General features: G+C 32.4%; 1 protein-coding gene across 4 annotated transcripts in view; it reads right to left on the reverse strand.

The window, feature by feature from the left end:
* Window positions 1–857: 857 nt before the first annotated feature.
* LOC144853949 (uncharacterized) overlaps window positions 858–19,122 on the reverse strand; it is a 42,564-nt gene continuing 24,299 nt past the window's right edge. For 3 of the 4 annotated variants that reach the window (XM_078711820.1, XM_078711822.1, XM_078711823.1), the window contains 22 exons: window positions 18,754–18,966; window positions 16,860–16,939; window positions 15,611–15,730; window positions 14,242–14,347; window positions 12,486–12,591; window positions 11,740–11,987; window positions 11,235–11,343; window positions 10,926–11,084; window positions 9,758–9,962; window positions 9,201–9,408; window positions 8,821–8,953; window positions 8,482–8,623; window positions 7,972–8,075; window positions 7,115–7,295; window positions 6,543–6,663; window positions 6,277–6,361; window positions 6,045–6,132; window positions 5,412–5,578; window positions 5,258–5,301; window positions 4,707–4,781; window positions 4,271–4,374; window positions 858–3,720 (listed from right to left, as the gene is read on the reverse strand). In XM_078711820.1, the coding sequence (XP_078567946.1) occupies window positions 3,644–3,720; window positions 4,271–4,374; window positions 4,707–4,781; window positions 5,258–5,301; window positions 5,412–5,578; window positions 6,045–6,132; window positions 6,277–6,361; window positions 6,543–6,663; window positions 7,115–7,295; window positions 7,972–8,075; window positions 8,482–8,623; window positions 8,821–8,953; window positions 9,201–9,408; window positions 9,758–9,962; window positions 10,926–11,084; window positions 11,235–11,343; window positions 11,740–11,987; window positions 12,486–12,591; window positions 14,242–14,347; window positions 15,611–15,730; window positions 16,860–16,939; window positions 18,754–18,966 (2,875 nt within the window). In that variant the 3' untranslated portion in view covers window positions 858–3,643. Of the gene's footprint in view, window positions 3,721–4,224; window positions 4,375–4,706; window positions 4,782–5,257; window positions 5,302–5,411; window positions 5,579–6,044; window positions 6,133–6,276; window positions 6,362–6,542; window positions 6,664–7,114; window positions 7,296–7,971; window positions 8,076–8,481; window positions 8,624–8,820; window positions 8,954–9,200; window positions 9,409–9,757; window positions 9,963–10,925; window positions 11,085–11,234; window positions 11,344–11,739; window positions 11,988–12,485; window positions 12,592–14,241; window positions 14,348–15,610; window positions 15,731–16,859; window positions 16,940–18,753; window positions 18,967–19,122 lie in introns of all 4 variants that reach the window. The other variant, XM_078711821.1, reaches the window with a different exon arrangement.

The raw sequence follows: 19,122 nt of genomic DNA on the forward strand, positions 1-19,122 counted from the left end.
ACGTGTGTTGTCTGTCTGTTGTTAGCGGGATTATTCAAAAAGTTATTTCAAGATCTCTACCAAATTATTATCTGACAGCGAATTACAGTATTATAATATCGGTCTAGATTGACAGTCAAATGGGACTTGTAAATACCACAAATAATGTTTTGATTATTTGACAGTGAATACTGGCCTATGTTGACAGCAAGAACAAAGTCATTATTTATTGAACAAGATTTTACAGATTACATGCATCTATAATACTGTATTATATCAGAAAATTTTTTCATAGACTCTCTTCTCCCAGACATGCTTTGGGGTTTGTACTTTTAGCATGACCCGTCCTAGTTTACAAATTACCAAAAACGTCGGCCTCTAGAAATATAACTGTTGCTTACTTTAGCTTCTGAATGAGTAGTCCTCTTGGGACGTAGCTGGCTAAAGCAGCAGCGTGGAAAATGCATGCATGCATGTCAATTATGATATAGTAACCAGTAATTAGGGAAATTTTTGAAAAATTTCCAAATTTCGACGATTTTATTTGTTGACATAACTGGTTACTGTATCATAAATTACACGCGCAGAATCATATGTGTTCTGCGCATTTCAATTATGATATAATAACTAGCTAACTAACTTGAAAAATAGAAATGTCGAAATTTGACCATTTAAAAAAAAAAATCCCTGAACAGGGAAATTTTCGAAAAATGGCAAGATTTCGACCCTTTTATTTTTTTATATAACTGGTTACTATGTGTATGTATGTGTCTTCTGCGCATTATCAAATCAAATATACGTGGTGCATAGTACCGGTAATTGAATTTAGAAAATTTTGTTTAAAATGGAAATCTGAAAAAAAAAAAGAACAATTATGATAAAGCTCACACTTGATTTTATTTAGAATCAAAGAGCACACACTGCACGTATACAATAACCAGAATAAAATGGTATCTGTAATTTAAATTTCACCATGAATCATGTACAATAAAATAGGTTTTGTATTTTATTCTATAATACCAAATTCCCAAACAAGAAAATATATATATACCTTTATCTAAAAAAAAAAAAATAAATTATATTATTAGGCTAATGTAAATTGTTTAAAAATTCCACCAAATTTATCTAATAATTTAATGTACAATGGGCAAGGATTGCCTCTTCTCTTTACATTATTTCTATACAATTTTATTATTACATACAAAATCAAGATTTGGCCATTTCAGGGACATTTAGTACTACTTAAGTAGATAAATTAATTACACCACCCCATAGAAATACAGTAATGATAAAATACTACTACAAACTGTATCCTCTCTTAAAATTATCACTAAAACAAGTATGTCTATATTCATTCATCTGTTGCATTCTAAAGGTATTTTACGAGCCGATTCTCGGTAATGCATCAATCATTTTTCCAGTATCATAAGCAAATTCTGAAATAGGATTAGGGTTACCAGGTCAGATTTACGGGCAGGCTTTCCTTCTGAAAGCTAAAATGAAATCATGAACTACTATTAATTCTGTTGTCTATTTTTGAAAGATAATTAGTATATGTTGGTCTTGACCCGTTTGATGATCCTGGATCTGCTCCTACGTGTGACGGCTGTATCATAGCTAACACACCAAACCCTAACATAACACATGTACCACATGAGATACATTATATTACAGAATTCCATATGTGGAGATTGAGTACAGAGAATCAGGTGATGGAACCCAAAATTCAAATAGAATGCCAACAGCCAAATTTGGAATAGCATACATACATTTACCTAATCACTTTCAAGGGTTGAAATGCAAATATTTGGCAGAAGCAAAACATATAATTAATAAATCAATAAATTAAAATATAAAGTCAGTATTAGCATTATTAAAATTCATACTTTGATAGTTCTATTTATATTGAAAGTTCAAAATTGTAGATTTGCTGCAAGGCAGGTACTGTATTTTATTGATTGCTCAGTGTTCTACCTATAACATTCATTCTAATTTTGATTTGAAATTAAATTTTAACAAGATAAGGAGTTATTTCACCCACTATATTATCGCTTAAGAATATTACACTATGCAATTGGCATTTTCCAACATGGTGGTAATTTTTTTTTTTAATATCATTGAGAAACATCTTTAATGTTTGCTCATAGACTAACAGAAAAGCAATTGTTAATTGTTTTTAAAAGTACTTATACAATATTATGACAATTTAAAACAATTACAAAATATAAGGCTTAGAATATATACCTATTTTGTAGTAGTAAACAAACAGTGAAGAAAATAAAACACCCCTTCAACAAAACCCTGTGTAATAATTGTGCATAGTTACAAAATAACATTATACACCAGGTCATAAATTTGCTTATTTAATATAGCTACAATTTTGTTTATAACCCTGGAATGCTTACAATTTAACATCATTTTGTTTACACGTGTATCACAAAAGCACCTTTTAGATCATGGAGGTATTAACCGTAAAAAAATTATCGGTGGATAAAGTTTGCATCATTTTGAAACAGTTATATATTATTGATTGAAACATTTATAGAATGCATATTGACATTTGGCATATTCAATTGAAAAAAAAATCTATTGTCTGGTAAATGTAAAATAATGCAAGAATATGTTTGAGTACTAACTTGAGGCTCGAATACTCAATGCAAAAAGCAATACTCAAGACCCCAGTAGGATATGCCAATTTACAACACATTATTTTACTGTTGAACAAAGGACATTAGTTAGCGGACACTGTTAATGAACAATCTGAAATCATCATGGCTTTAAGGAGCATTACAAGATTATAAGAATACTATGTTTCATACAAAAAATCCAATGAGCTGGTAAAATCCTCAAAATCGTTTTAAATGTATTTAATAACATTACTGCAAGATAAACAAAGAGTTTTAAGTGGTTTAAGATAAACAAGTCTTTAAGAAATAAAATAACACATATTCTAATTTAGGTATATAGAAATATTTTATGCAAGAAAAAGTTTAATTTCATAAAATTACCATAAAATAATGCTCAGATAGATTAAATGGGTTATTGCCATGAAATAATAAACATTACCTTACGATATTGATCTTAAAATCAAGGCATAAATATTTAGAATAAAAATTTCACAAACATGACATCTGCCCAATTTAAAATTGGTATATCTATTTATTTTAATAAAGTTTATATTCTTTTAAAAAACATTTGATAAAATCTAGAAAAAGTCGTCATCAACACACTTTTTTTCAACCTCTTAAATTTCAACCTCTATTTTGTTGCATTTATTCACAAACGGCAAGATATTTGTTGTATATCTTTTGGAAACATTATCTATTGGTAAGGTTCATAATATGCCCTGTATAAATACAATTACTGTACATTAATTAAAACATTCTGCACCATCAGTAATATTAAACAGCAAATAACTACAAAATTTCCCCACTGGAAAATATCTACATGATATTTTATACTTTAAATTTGAATGAATTTTTACAAATAATTACACGCAAGACAATAGGTCTTGCTGAATTCAATATTAATTTCAGAATATCCTTTATTTATACTAGTATAAAAATAATTACAATCATGGATAATGCTTAAATACAAAGCTGAAGTGTACACATAGGCAAGAAAAAAACAAAGCTTTTCCAAAATTGGTCACACACATTTTCTTCTAAACAAAGCTCTCTGATGGCAATCGTTTACGTTGTCTCTTACCAGTGGCCTCAAGCAAATATGTCAGGTCTACCGCTATAAAAACAATATAAAATTAATTAAAAAAGATTAAAATAATTATACAAAATAAAAACTGCAAACAGTATATTTGTTAGAACTACATATTAAATTGTTTGTGTACTACCATGCATAGTAATTTTCAGACTTGCCAAGTAGTGGAGGCATGGTGCATGGTCACAGAGCCGAAATTTCTTTATTTTAGTTAATGTAAAATTTGTCTCTTAATAGATAGATGCACTATCACCCACTCCTTGTGAAAATTCTGACAAATTTGGATATTTAAAATGAAAAATCAAATAATTTATCGGCAATCATTTCACACAAACTTGGCATGTCTAAATATTAGTAATAACAATCTAGCTATGTCTTGTCATTAGTGGTAAGAGTAGATTGGTGGCATTAGTAATATCATGCACAAAGAGCAGTCTAGGCCAGTATGTACTACAGCCCAGGCTAGCATGGAGAATACTACACCCTGCCAGTACACACACTGTAGCCTGGGTCAGCCAGCCAACCAACCTGTCTAGCCACCATTGACACGCCTGCCTGCACGCCCGCTACCTACGTTGCATTCCAGGTAGCTTGTCAAGTAGGCCTAGTGAGATGGCGTTGACACGTTTCTGCTTCTGTTGCCGATTCTCATTGTTTTTCTTCCCCAACTTTCGCATCCTTTAGTAAAAATAACAAGCATGCATTTAGTTTATCTACTTTTCTTCCAGAATTTCCTTTTTTGTTCAACTTAATGTTTTAATCATGAATCCTCACGTCAACCACAAATCTTAAATCAATGCTAATTCCCCATACATTCAAGAAAGCATAACTGTTTTGTACTGGTTTTTTTTGTGAATCATGTGAATATAAGACGTAATTTTCACCAATATGCAGTGTATGTACGTATTTTGGAATCGCTTTTTGAAAATTCTATTTTGCCATGCCATTTGTTAATCAGTACAATAGATGTATACCATTCTCATTACAACTAAAGCTGTAATTTACTGTACCTTTTCATGGCAATGTCTTGTTTGTTTAGGTCAGGCTGTTCATCTGATTTGTCTTTATTGCATTTCCATGTAGGTCTAAAAGGAACCAAATGCACTGTAATTATAGTTTTCAAATGACTGACTAGAGGTTTACTATGGGCTTAGACCACTATAGTGTGTACTACTGTCAAACCAGGCTATTATTGAGAATACCTGAAGCAAGCCTAGGTCAGATGTACAGCCTAGACAAGCGATTACAAGCATGCACAATTTTGCAGCCTAGCTAGCCAAGCACACACAGCACTGTAGCCTGGCTCAGCCAACCAACCTGTCTAAATGTCACTGACTGACTGTCACTATCAGTGTGCGTAATTCTGGGAATAGTCTTGTTCTAGCTGTCATATTTGTTTGGTAACATAGCAAGGATTGCAATATTAAATCATGATTTTGATCACCACTACAGTAGGTGGTAGGTATAAGATAAAAAAATCTTTCAGATTCAGACAGAAATGGGACAGTCCTTACTGTATACATATTGAGTAACATTTCAATAATTTGTTTTGTAAACTTACCTTCCCCCATAACCTCTTTTGTAATGCTCCGGTACATAATGAGGCTACAAAATGAAATAAAAAGATTTAAAATTAAATCCTTGATCATTTATAAAAACAGACATAACCTATTAAACAGACCTAATCATGAAATAACAATAAAATGTTCACTTACCGAATAATCTCTTTTTGGAATAATTTTCTTTTCAAATTTATTGAATGCATATGACTTTGTGCAAATTGGAAACTTATTTTTACTAATAGGATGGAACAAATGAGCTGTTTTATCCAATCGATATTCACAAATATAAATGTCTTCTTCTTTGAAGTTTTTCGGCCGTCCTAAAGCAAAATAAATTATCGGCCAATCAAATAAAATGTATGTTGAAAACAATGACACAATATAGATTAGAAGTGTATTACCATAATAGTGCTAGTGATGAAGTGATTCAATATCATATGTATATATTAACCATTATTATATAACACCTAAATAAATTCCTGTCATTTGAATGGACGAATGTGGGTCACATGGCGTGCAATAATACGCACTATTAAACGATCGTTTAATAGCACTTTTTGGATTTTTTCGTGTAGGAAAAAAAAATATTTTCGCATTTGGAAAATATTTTGTCTTATACTATTGCTTTTGAAATACAACAGCGCCACCTATTTTGTATTTTCATTGCGATTTGAATGTTATGATGACTGGTTTTTCGCGATGGAGTACATTTCTAGAGAGATATACTGTATGTACTAATTTAGATTAAAAAATGTACAGTGGATGTCAAGAGGAAGAGTTCCTTACCTTTGCAATATGTATAGAGATCCATTACACAGCAGAATCCATTTATAAGATCAATACGAATAATTTCATAGAAGGGACCTCGGAAAAGCTGAAAAGAGATATAACATTTTTACACATATAATGCATAATTTCCTTTATACATTTATAATAGGTTTATTTGTTCAAATAACATATGAGTGTGGCCATGAATCTCTTGGGTGGTAAAATTGGATTGGAGTACAAGTTATCTTACCTCGTTCTTGAAGAATTTTCTTGATGGAGTATGATGGGTTTCATGTGGACGAAGAAAGTGATGTCCAAACGCACACCTTTCACCTCTAAAATATACAATAACCATATATATATTTACCTATTTTTTAAAATTTTTTATGGGATAAAAGAATGTTTTAACATAATATAATAAGGTGCAGATTCAGAAGAGAAACTTATGTTAGCATACTGTACGTAAGAGTTTGTGTGACACAGTGGGCATATAAATAAACATCAAATAATTCTCACTTGTCATTCTTCCACAGCTGCTCAACCCTAAATATGATGTGATTGGAATGGTTATTTGTGTTTGATGATATAATGACTGGGGCATTGTCCTCTTGAGTTCTTGGCAAGTAAACACAGTCACCTGTATGTAAATCACAAATATAATAATATTTACATCTTAATTTAGCATGTTGTCCCAATATACAATATGGCTAAAGTGCAGTAATAGAGTTTTCAACTCTCAACACGCCAATGACAAGCATAGTAATACCGTCTGTCAGTAACACTCACACAGAAAGTGATAACCTACTCTTGTGTGCTTTAGAACACAGTGCTGTCTCAGTCTTAAATGTGGTACAGTATTATGGAAAGGGGAGGAGTGGCACTATGACTTGGTAGTTAACATGTTTGTCAGGCTCCTTGGTTCAAATCATGTTGCACTCAAAGTTCCGGGATCTATTTGACAGCCACTACCAATGCCTCATATGAGACTTGGTTTACAAATCTTAGGTTTCTCATGCTGCAAATGATGCCCGGGTCATGTATTTACTGTTGGATGACAATTGTTTTTAAACCCAATATGTACAACTAACCCATTTTGACTTGAGTACCATCTTCTCTTGTTAGACATAAGTAGTAAGTCTGGCCTGGTTGGGCATACTTAGGCTGTGGCTTCATCTTAATTTCATCTGCTACTTCTCTGGGCTTACACAGTTCACAGACGTAGTTCTCTGGTTCGTAAGACAAACCTATACAGTCATAATGTTGCCATACCTGTAACAAAAAATGCGAGAATACTTGACTTTAACAACTGTAAAAACAATATTTTTTTTTTAAAATAAAAAGAGGGTTTACAAATTGGACTGTATAATAGTGATTTAAAGGCCAGGTGCGGGCAAAAAAATTCTATTGATCATACATTCCAATAATTATCGATTTATAGTTTCCCCTATGTTTCATAATTTTTGGGATTTTATTTGTGTTACACGAGCTTGTTGAAAATAAGCACTTTCTTATCAGTGGGGGGATAGTTCAAATTACACAGTAAAATCTCTATTCTTTTGTACACAAATTTTGTAACTAGAGAGGCATTTTAAAAAGCTATGAAAAATAAACGGTATGGTAAAAATTGGTATCAGATGACTAAATTGATTAAGGAAATTCATGTTTTTTCGTCTTGATTTCAGTTACAAATATTTGATTTATGTACAATTAACCAGATATTATATTTAAAATTCATGCCTGTATCTGAGCTTTAATGTATTTATTTCTTTAGTGTACATTTGTGTTCTTAAATGTATGCTCTTTGCATACAGCAAAACATAGTTCTGTTGTTTTATTGGATTACAGGATTACAATGGCTATACATATTACTTGAACAAAGCTTGTCAGAATAGTGAAGTTTTTGGTAAGTTATTGCAAACACTCGCTGGTGTTTCACTCTACTTACCATACATTTATCACACTGTATCATCAAACCTTCGTCATTAAGTAAACCACACAAACAACGAATTACTTCCTCCTCTTCTTCTTCTTTTGAATTTTTCTTTCCATCTAAAAAAATTAAAATAAACAATGAGCAATTGGTAATAAATGTGTTTATTCAAAATGTAAAATAAACAGAATACTGGGGCAGTGCTTTTTGAAAGTCAACTATCTAATCTTTTCTCCTGGTTTTCATGTGATTATGGTTTAAGTGTTCATTGACTAATTGTAGTGATGGACTAGTGATGTGGTAAGGTAAGGTAAGGAGGTCCATGTTTCTACGTACAGTAATAAGATAGCACAATTCAATATATCATCACTTCTACTACCAGTTCCATGGACGGGTGTGTTCGTAGGGTCAAATATACCAGTAGTGGAGCCCATTACTCTCCAGGCTATGTGGCAGTGGCTTATGAATTATTACACCGAGGTAACCCCTTACTCGTCTCAAAACATGTACTAAGTACAAACTTACCTTCTTTGCTTGTTGATTCAGCGACTGATTTCAATCCTTCAATATTCCTAAATTGTTTACTACTTGTTGTCATGGCGCTTGAGTATACCTTGTATAGGTGTACTGCGTCCCTACCAAGAACAGATTTCTTACCATGGTACTTCTGGTAATAACAAATTCAATTATTAGAAATCGAGTATTACATTTTTAAAAATTGAGGGTCAACTCAAAAAGCAAGATGCTATGGAGATGCTATGGAGATGCAACCACTGCAACCTCATTAGGCTAATCGGATAAACCAGATCACAATCACACCTTCTACTTAGTCATGCACTACTAATATAGTAACTATGAATTTACCTCTGCATTTCTAAAAAGTTTCTTAAAATCCTCATCAAATGAGTTGACAGTCTTGTAATGTCCAGTTACTATTTTACGTTCAATTGTGCTTAAGTCAATTGGATCAGATATTCTGTTGTAGTAATCACGATTACTGTAAATGAAAAGTAGAAACAACACAAAATGAAATGGTTCTTTTAACAAAAAATACCATGGCCTTGAGAAATCCAAACACAAAAAAAATGTAGTCAATGTTACACATTCTTCCTTTCAGCCTAATGTAATTTTAAAGCTTTCTTTCTATAATAACCCCCGCACTAAGAAGAAGTCTAGCATTAAAAATGTTTTATGTACCATTTTTTTGTAGCTACAACTTTCCAAACACAAAATAAAATACTTACCGTTTCTTTGATGGTAGATTCATAAATGGAATGGCAAGACATTGGCCGCTCGTGTCTCTGTACGTACACACGGCCGTGTAAATATCTTTGAACACCTGAGCTAGTTTGGCCGCAGTTGTTACCTCTGTATTCTCCTCTGCTGCTGCAAGATGGCGTGTCTTGACTGACCGCGAAGAGTTTAGAGCTCGGAATTGTGCCATAAATACATCTAAAATATTATGGATATTGTGTTAATAATAATTGAGAACTTGCATCATTATTACTATAAAACAAACATTGGTTTTGTGTTATCTCGACATAAGTAATATGGCACAGTTGAATTGAAAATTGAAAATATGGCAATGTCAAATGCATATTGTTAGGTTAATTAGGATAAGTTTGTTTGGGTACAAAGAAAATTGCCAAATTTAGGATAGACACTGAATTGTAAAAATACCAATTTTGATTCTCTGACCGAAGAACAAGTGTAATTTCAAGAGATATTCTGCATGATTTTAGATGGTAAGAAAAAAAGAAAAAAAATGCATGATACAACATTACAAAGAAAACTGACGTACCTCTGTCATCTTCTTTTGGAGTATGGGCTTCAGACGTGACCATGTGAACTCTACGTAAGGCTTCTCTCACCCTCTTTACTTTCTCTATATTCCTTATTAACAATATTTGTCTCTCTGCTATTATCTTCATTTCCCTCAAAGACATTGGCTTTGGTAGTTGAAGTCTTAACTTGGCTATTGAGTCACTTTCTAATGAATTGTTATGCTGGGAAAATAGATGAAACAAGTAGAGGAGATATCAGAGATATTAGTGTAATATTTATATGATTAAGGGAACACCTTCAGGACCTGAACATATATATTGTCACTTGATTGCTTCACAAAAAAGTGTCCCCTTAAGGTGTCCCAAAGGAGGGTTCTACTGTATCTACTGTAATAATCAATACTCGGTATTGAAAGGTAACGATGATGGTGACAAGAGGAAGGTCAAAGTTTAAATTGTCAAGCACGTTATTAGTGATCTGATGGAAAATTTCCTAAAAAACCTAAAATAACATTTTTATTCAAATGTAGTGGTGTTTTTGTCAATAAACATTTCTTATTTATCTTAAAACTTTGTCACTACTTTACTTTAAAACATTAAAAATAAAATACTGCATACAAATGGACAGGCTAAGCATCAATTGTGTAATAGCAAATTTAAGAATATTAAAATGATTTAGATAAGGTTTCTCTTAATCTTTATTGAAATGTAGTGGTGTTTTTGTCAATAAATATTTTGTATTCTTATATATGCTTATAACGATTGCTTGAAGCTTTGCATGCAAAGATATGCATTAAACAGATGCTAAAGATAATAAAACCACATTAGCTCATCTTTCTTGACAAGAAGAAAGTTGATTAAATAGAAAGAAAAAAGAAGTTAAATAACAAAACATAAAGGTAAGGTTCTATATGTGATTTAGTAGTATTTACAATATTTAAAGTCAATAATATTAAGACTAGAATTTACATAAAATACAAATTATTTGCACAAAGCTGTTGGATTATGTAGGATAAATACTACATCTAAACAACTTCAATTTCCATTAATTTAAATCCGTTTCCTATAATCTTCATTGCTTCAATCATCCATGCTGTCAAACATGACTTTATTGATCACGAAACACTAAAGATTTTCACATTATTTAGTCAAACCACGCAAATGGAAAGCTATCCACATTCTTACCAGTTTTTTCAGAGTCTTTTTGGATTTGCGTTTGTCTTTTGGAGGTCGTCCAACTCGTTTATTGCTTATCAGTTTCTTGAGGGTGGTGTTACTGTTTGGTTTCTGCGTACGTCCGCCGATATATCCACGGCATGACTGGCTTTTACACTTACAAATTTGCTGTAACAAAATAATAATGATAAATAACTTTATTTTTAGTAATTACTTGACATTATTTCCACAATAATATACATTGCCGGTACAATTCTATTACAGCTGGATAATATGTTTTAATACATTTTTGTTTGAAATACTGAAAGATTTTCCTACCTGTCCTTCTGAACTGAATGCGTGGAAGTTATAATCATACGTTAGTTCTTCATCAGCTGGAATACCTCGAAGTGAAAATAATGCGATTCGATAAACGCCTTGTACGCACCTGTGAAAAAATAGTTGTATTATTATCATTATTATTTTGTTTGGAATATAAAGTAAACTAAACTATGACTTAGGACATAGATACTAGTTATGCAATGTTAATTCATTTTGCACATGGACATTGTGCATGGCAACATTAGGATGCTTCCTCCTGTGATTCCTTGATCAAGTTTTGCCATACCCTAAGTCCAGGTGACGGCCAATGACAAAATGTAGGTCTTAGATCATGGCAAATTGATAGCTCCTTATTGTTTGAGTTGAACACAAACTGTTAATCTTTATATCATTATATAACACTACTAAGTAAAATATTGAAGCAATATGATTTAACCTTTGACATAGAACCAAAGGATGAGAGAATGAGTAGTATATTGTAGATAATCCATTTTAAACACACCATTTTTGCATCTCACAGTTTGGTTCACAACTGTGATTAACAAAGCGACCTTCGTTGCCAGCACGGTGACCATCGATGACCTGGTTGCTATCAAGATTCAAACAGTAGTGATGTTTTCTGTGTTGGTAATCTGTTGTTGCTCTCTTCATAAACTCTTTCACCGAGATGACCTCTCCGACATACTCCAGAATAAATTGGTGTGCCTTGATTGGTGTTTTAGTCACAATGCCCCAGCCTCGGTCAATTGTCTACAAATAGAAAATAATTTGTGAAATGTTTTAAATTAAGAACTATGATGAGTTTTTCACTTCTACACATACAGTTGTCAGATTTATCAAATTGAATTTAATAAGTACTTTTAGTACTTAGTATAGAACCCCTGTTAAAGAAACATCTCAGTGTCCCATTAATAGGTGTCCCCATAATAGAGGTGTTCCCTTAATAGAGGTGTCCCAAACAGGTTCTACTGTAAATTATTTTGTCAGTTTTTTTAAATAAACTAAACAAACATTTGTGCATATTTTGTTTCTAAATCTTAGATGAAAAAGTCCTTTCATTTAAGATAAAAAGAACTGGTTTGATAAATAAACCTTCAGTTGTTCACTTAAGCATTCAAAAAATGACTTAAGCAAATACGTTTATAAATGCCAGCCAGCTACAGTAAACTGAAATACATATAAATAGCTGTTCATTTACAATACAATATGTTAATACTATTCTGATGATTACAAATGTCATTTTCATACCATAAACCTTTCTAGGTCTGGTGACCACTGATGCCTTTGAATCTGCTGATTACTACATCTTTCACCACATGGACATGTGTCAATGTTACACTCTGTGAACGTCATTCTGTGAGGAAAACAAAATGGTTAATGAATACTATTTTAAAATAAAAATTAAATATACCATGTTTTCTTTATAATCATTATGGGTTGGTATCATCATTGAAAAGAGAAATATATTTGTTTTCATTTTATTTTATAAACCTATTTAATACTTTTTATAAATTTTCTCGAACTCGACCCAACAACCTGCTGATCACTAGGCTGGAGTTCATACCAAGCTGACCATTTGTTTTCTCAAAATTACAGAGTATTTGGTTCAATTTATGTCAAAATATGTTAACAGATCCTTCTACTTTATTGCAGTAATAACAATTATCATCAAAATCAATACACTTCTATGAAAGTGACTACTGCAATTCTACTCTACCTACATACTTAGGTTACAAATCTGCTGTTACTCAGTGATAAAATCAATTAATACATTTACAATATAGATTGAATCCAACTATTGCAGTCCTAGTTTATCCACATAATTACAAATTTGCAGTCACTCAGTGATAAAATCAATTCAAATTTACATGTAACTAACTGTAGAACAAGATTGATTTTAATTATAATATCCACTTAAGTTACTAATATTTTAAATCAACCAGTGCTAGTATGATAGGTAGCTTTCGTTCTATATTCTATTCTATTCTGTAGAAGAACGTTCTATACTTTTAATGTATGCGCAGATTGATATTTTGTATAACATTACCGTCTTCTTCACCCCTGTGTGGGATGATTAAAGAATTTTGAATTGAATTGAATTGAATTACTTTCCTGAAGCAAAAGCTTGCTACTGTTACCCATTATTAATCGAGTTGATTAAGATATATTGTTAAACATGTATAATTTAAATAACAAAATTATATATTATGAGAATATCACACATGCATCTTATAGGGCCTGTTTCTGCCCTTTTTTTAAACATATAGTTTTTATCTACTAATTTTCAATGTCAGCACAAAATAAAACAAATTAATACACTTTCATCTTAAGCATACCTTTATAAAGATAGATTACTATATAAATTAAATAATTGCATAATTTGAGAATATATAGATCTAAAACTGTACTACTGTTGATAACTTAATGCAATTTACTTTAATTGCTTTAGTTCACAGTATATACTTTAACTAGATACAGTTTAAATTTATCAGGCAATTTAGATAATTCATTTCAACTCAGTCTACTTTTAAAACTACTTAGAGAATATAGGTAAAATGTATTTAATCAATTGCGTTTCTCTATAGTAGACAAATTTATTATTACTGTATTATTATTTAGTTTTATACTAAGTAGAAGTACATTTGTTTAAAACTCGATTAGCTAACACACAGCAAATTAAATTTTAAATTATGAATTATTTTTGTACTCTAAAATATTATGCTATATATTTTGGAATTAATATATTTCTTTTCACATGCTAATTATGGACAGTTTCAGCTTAAATTTTTCCTACACGTTGCTTATTCAATTCAAAATTCTTTAATCATCCCACACGGGGCAATGTCATATTTTAATGAGTATAATTTATAATTGCAAAATAAAAATGTTTTTGTCTGAATGAGATATAATTACATTATTATGATTTCATCTGTGAGAGTGGGCATTAAATTGATGTACTCCTACTTGTGACATATTAAATTTAGTATTGAAAATGAGTACTAACCTATTAATGCACTCTTCACCACACCCAAGCCCATCTGGGATTGGTGGTGCACAACTACAACGGACATGTTCCATGCCAGCCGTTGGTTTAACATCAATGTGCAAGTCTATAAAATTACAAAATAGCAGGCAAAAGTTATGTTTTTATAGTGTGTAGTTTTGGACCAATACAAATACATAACCTACACATACAATGTGCAGTAGTTTTTCACCAATGGGACAACCATCAAGTTAGAGGTTTCTACACAAATCTTAACATTACAATTTTGTGATATAAAGTCTGCAGCAGTGGCGGATCCAGAGAGGAGACGCACTCTCCGCACGCCCCCTTATAAATCTGGAGAACAAAAATTATCCTACCATAAGGAAAAAATTGATTAAAACACATTGTTTCAGCGCCTTGCTAATTTACTTTTCTTTTTATTAGAGGTCACCATTGACGTTGTTGTCTGTAAATTACTAAGAGTAGCGAAATGAATTGCCTATTTTCACCTGAAAAATAAACACATTTTGGTCCCTGGATGTAATATGATATTGACGTGTGTATCGTACCCATACTTTCTACAGTTGTGCTCCCCACCCCCACCCCCCCTTTTCACAAAATCCTGGATCCGCCCTTGCTGCAGTACACCACGTATAGTTCTAAAATGAACTGTTGAGTTTCTCAACGTTTTTATAAATATGTTACGATCCTAGGTATAGAGATCATGTAATGTGTGTATAGTATTAGCTATACAAAATATGTAATGTTATAAGTATAAATCCAAAGGCAAATTACTGAAGAAATAACAGTGCTGTGGGTATCAGTGGCTGGATCTCAATGGAGAAAAAAAAAAGCGAAAAGCTAAATCAAAACGATAAGTAAAACAGCCAGAAAAGTTAGCAGAGCTTTCGGGCAACACTAGCCCTTCATCAGTGCAAGTGAAGGAATTTGGATAACGTCATAGTATAAGAGCTGGCAAGTGCTGCCTAGGTGGACAGGAATAAAAGAAATACAACAAAAGGAGGCAGGGTGGAGTCTGAATAAGAAGGTAGCTTCTAATGTTATAAGTATAGTTATATAGAGACTATGTACTGTAGTATAGTTTAAACGCATCATAAATTTAATTTTTAATCTCTCTTTTCAGTCTCTACCCGAACCATTAAACATCATAACAAATTAATGTAAAGAATCCCAGGAGAATATTTGAAAAGAATAATAATAAGTATAATATATGTATACTATGAAAATCAGTCAAGTATGAAACAGTTATTAACATGTAATGGCTGACAACATTGCAACTGACCAATGAGATTCAAGCATTCTGACTTTACTTGACCTGATTAGTCTACTGATAAAGCCTACATAATTAAATGCCATATCAACTTACTTGTTCGTATCTTCTTAAATGAAATATTATCTTGTCTTGACATCAACTTTTTACGCATGGATAACCACCAGAGATCATAGGGCAATGTAAAATCGCGCCGTTTTTCTCGCAAATACCGTCCTAGATTTTACATAAGGAAGAATAATTGTATTGTTTATGTGATCGATCAAACAAATTGTCTTTGTATAAAAATGATATACAACTGTTAATAGTAGCAGTCTAAATCTGAAATCTGTTTAATAAAGCTCTTATTATCAGTACTAATTCAACAGTCAATATAAGGGGTGATAGAGTCTGGTAAGGGGAAGGTGGATGGTTGGTAATTGGTCAGTGGTAATTGACCATGAACCCAACCTACCAGTACTTTCCAAGTACTGCAAGGTTGTATGCATGGTAAAATTAAAGGATAACGGCCGAATACTTAGCTTCGTTGGCAGATAAGGTTAACGTGAGTAGCGTTGCTTTAACTTCTAGCAGTAGCTGCTCACACAACAAAACAGATATTTCGCGTATAATCCAATCCAACGGCAAAGCTCTAGGCTCAGTATAGCACAATACTATAGGCAGTCCAAACACAATAGGTTCTATTGTTCTTCTCTCTTGTCGGAATGTGTAACGTTTCAACATCTCGAAAAGAAATGGTGAGGTATGCATGGGCGTTGCCGCCCACCTGAGGGCGTGGCGCATGGGCGATACCACTGTCTTGGAGGGGAGTTCATGAATAAAATTTTACTTTTCGGTTATGTTCTCCCCTTGAAGGGGAAAAGGCCTATGTCGGTTCATCCAGGTAAGCTAGTCACGTAATAGACTAAAGGAGCACAAATGGTTTAGATTGAGTAAAAAGATCTAGGCTGTCTATTGATATGGTACATTGACTGACATCACTTAAAAAAGGTTTAGGTTGTGTGGTCATACTTAAAATTATGTAGGGACCTAGGAGCTAGAAATTAGATACTTGTCTTGCTGGATTTCTCAACATTGCTATGGTGGATTCTAGGTGATGACCAACAACACAAGGATAGATCATAGGTCATTGCAAATCTTTAATGAGGCCTGCCATCACAAAAGCGGCGCAGAGTCGCTACCCGAACTTTTGAGATATTTAGCCTTGAAGTTCAGAATGTGAAAAAAAGGCCTAACCTATCCATATTAAAATTTCAATAATAAACGATACTATAAACACTTATCTTTAACGACTACGCCGATTTTGTGATGCCATGCCTCATATATATTGATATTCAATACTTACCAATATGAATGGGTCTTGGGAGGTATCCACAAGGTGGTCTTTCAATTACTTCATCAGTTGATTTCACACTTTTCTTTTGCCTTAAAAGAAAATCAAAATATGGAAATATACAGGACTATATTCCAATCAGACACTCGTCATCTTTTTTTAAATGCAAAATGGGTTTAAAATGCTAATTATTCCAGGTCCAAAGATGTTCATCATCCTTTTTTTTTAAACCGGAGGGAGGGAGTTTTTTTAGGGATTGTACCGATCAAAAACTTTTCTCTTTTCTCCTCTCAGTTATTAAAAGGTGAAACAGAAAAATCCGAAAAATGTATATGTATCAAAACTACTGTATGTTAATTAGTTGCATTCAACTACTCAGTCAGGGGTAAAATGGCAAAAGGCTTGCTACTTTCTAAGAGTTTTATGAGCTTAAGTTATCATATAGTCTATATTGTTTTGACAACTCACTTTGTAACATGACCATCGCCATTTCCGCCTAACTGTACTAGATGTTTACAGGTTCTAAAACTGTGTTTAAATTTCTCTTATTTTATAAATAAATTAAATAATACTTCAAAGGAAATTACTGTATACTGTACACTGTTTTTAATATATTGAGAATGTTGTGACGTTTCGGTTGTTATACCAAGGAAGAGTGAAATTTCGTTTGGAAGCTTACTTACTAATGTTTATTCACCAGGCAAACCTTTAAACAATATTGTACAGAAGGATAGAATTTATAGGTTTATTATAATGAGCGAGAGATAAAAATAGTTGTATGCCTTGTATAACAAAGGAAAGGTGATTACACTGTGACATTTTGTAATGTACTAGGTTAAGAATGCATAGAGTCAGACAGTAACTACTAATGTCAAAGTATTACAAATACTTTACTTATTATATTTAGCCCACCCTGGGGAATTTGCTTACAATATATTAAATATAGTGGAACACTTTCTTTAATGCATCCCTATTCAGGGGACATTCTAATTTAAGACAATTTCATACGAAACTAAAAGAAGTTTAACAATACAGCCAACCCCTATACAGGGACACCCATATTAAGAGTCCCAAAAAATTCTACTATATTCATTATGAAATTTAAAATATGGTCATGGATACTGGCTTACGTTTAAATCTTTGAATATAAGGCCAGTTTCCAAAACTTTACTTTAAAAAGTGTGTTTACGAAAGGCAATTATAAATTAGGAAGAAAACGGGTATTTTGGGGTAAATAATAAACTGTATGACAGAAGTACACAATGCATGTGGTCTCTTTTGAACTAAAAACCATAACATTTACATTTCAATACCTACACATTCTTCTTATTACTCAGTTTGGTCATGACCGCATTATAAATATTTACATATCATTGTGACACCACAACCAAACAGCATATCAAAATAAATGTTTTAGTTGAAGATTATTTTTAATACAGTAGAAATCCTCCTTCGGGACACTTCCATATGAAACTAACAATTTTCAGTGAAATTTAAAGGAGCACATGGATAGAGACAAAAGCTGCCATTGACAATTATCACCAGATGATGTGTTACAACACTACGGCTACAGAGGACATCCTATCAAGAGGGCACTTTGTTTAATGCCACATTTGTCCTCTTAATGTTCTACTGTATTCATTATACATTACTTTTTTGTACCTATTTTTTTACAAAAGAAAACTCAGGCCTTGTCTTTTAAGGCGAGTGAGTGCGATCACTCACCTAACACACTCCTAAACTGCCCTTGAGGAGTGCGATTTACAACACGCCTTAATTTGGTAAACTTCTACACACGAAAACACAAACAGCACACCTACAGCACTCCTGAATGTATTGAGGAGTGCAATTTGTAGCACACCTATAATTTTCAAAAGACAAGGCCTGAAAACTATTATACACTTACACCACTTCCTCTTTGAATGAACTAGAATACATTCCCGCCTTCCAGTACTTTTTCTTTGGTGGTTTGTCTTCTCGTCTTCTTTGTTGCGCTCTTCGTTTTCGACTTTTGCTACCTTCTTCAAATCCTTTAAGAGTTTGTTTTCCAGGTAACGCACTTGTTTCCTTCAGTTCCGCTTCATCCACAGTCACACTTACAATTTTGATACTGGTGTCGCTGAAAAATTATTTGGGATAAAATATGCAAATGAATCTATCATTGCCTATGGCCCCTTTCTTGTAATGAGTGAGATGACAGATATGTTGGCAAAAGATTGGTTTTTAAGTACTGAAAATGATATCCTCATATCATTTATTTTGCAAAACAAAAACA

This window comes from Antedon bifida, chromosome 10 (assembly GCF_963402885.1).
Source record: "Antedon bifida chromosome 10, ecAntBifi1.1, whole genome shotgun sequence".
Taxonomy (NCBI): domain Eukaryota; kingdom Metazoa; phylum Echinodermata; class Crinoidea; order Comatulida; family Antedonidae; genus Antedon; species Antedon bifida.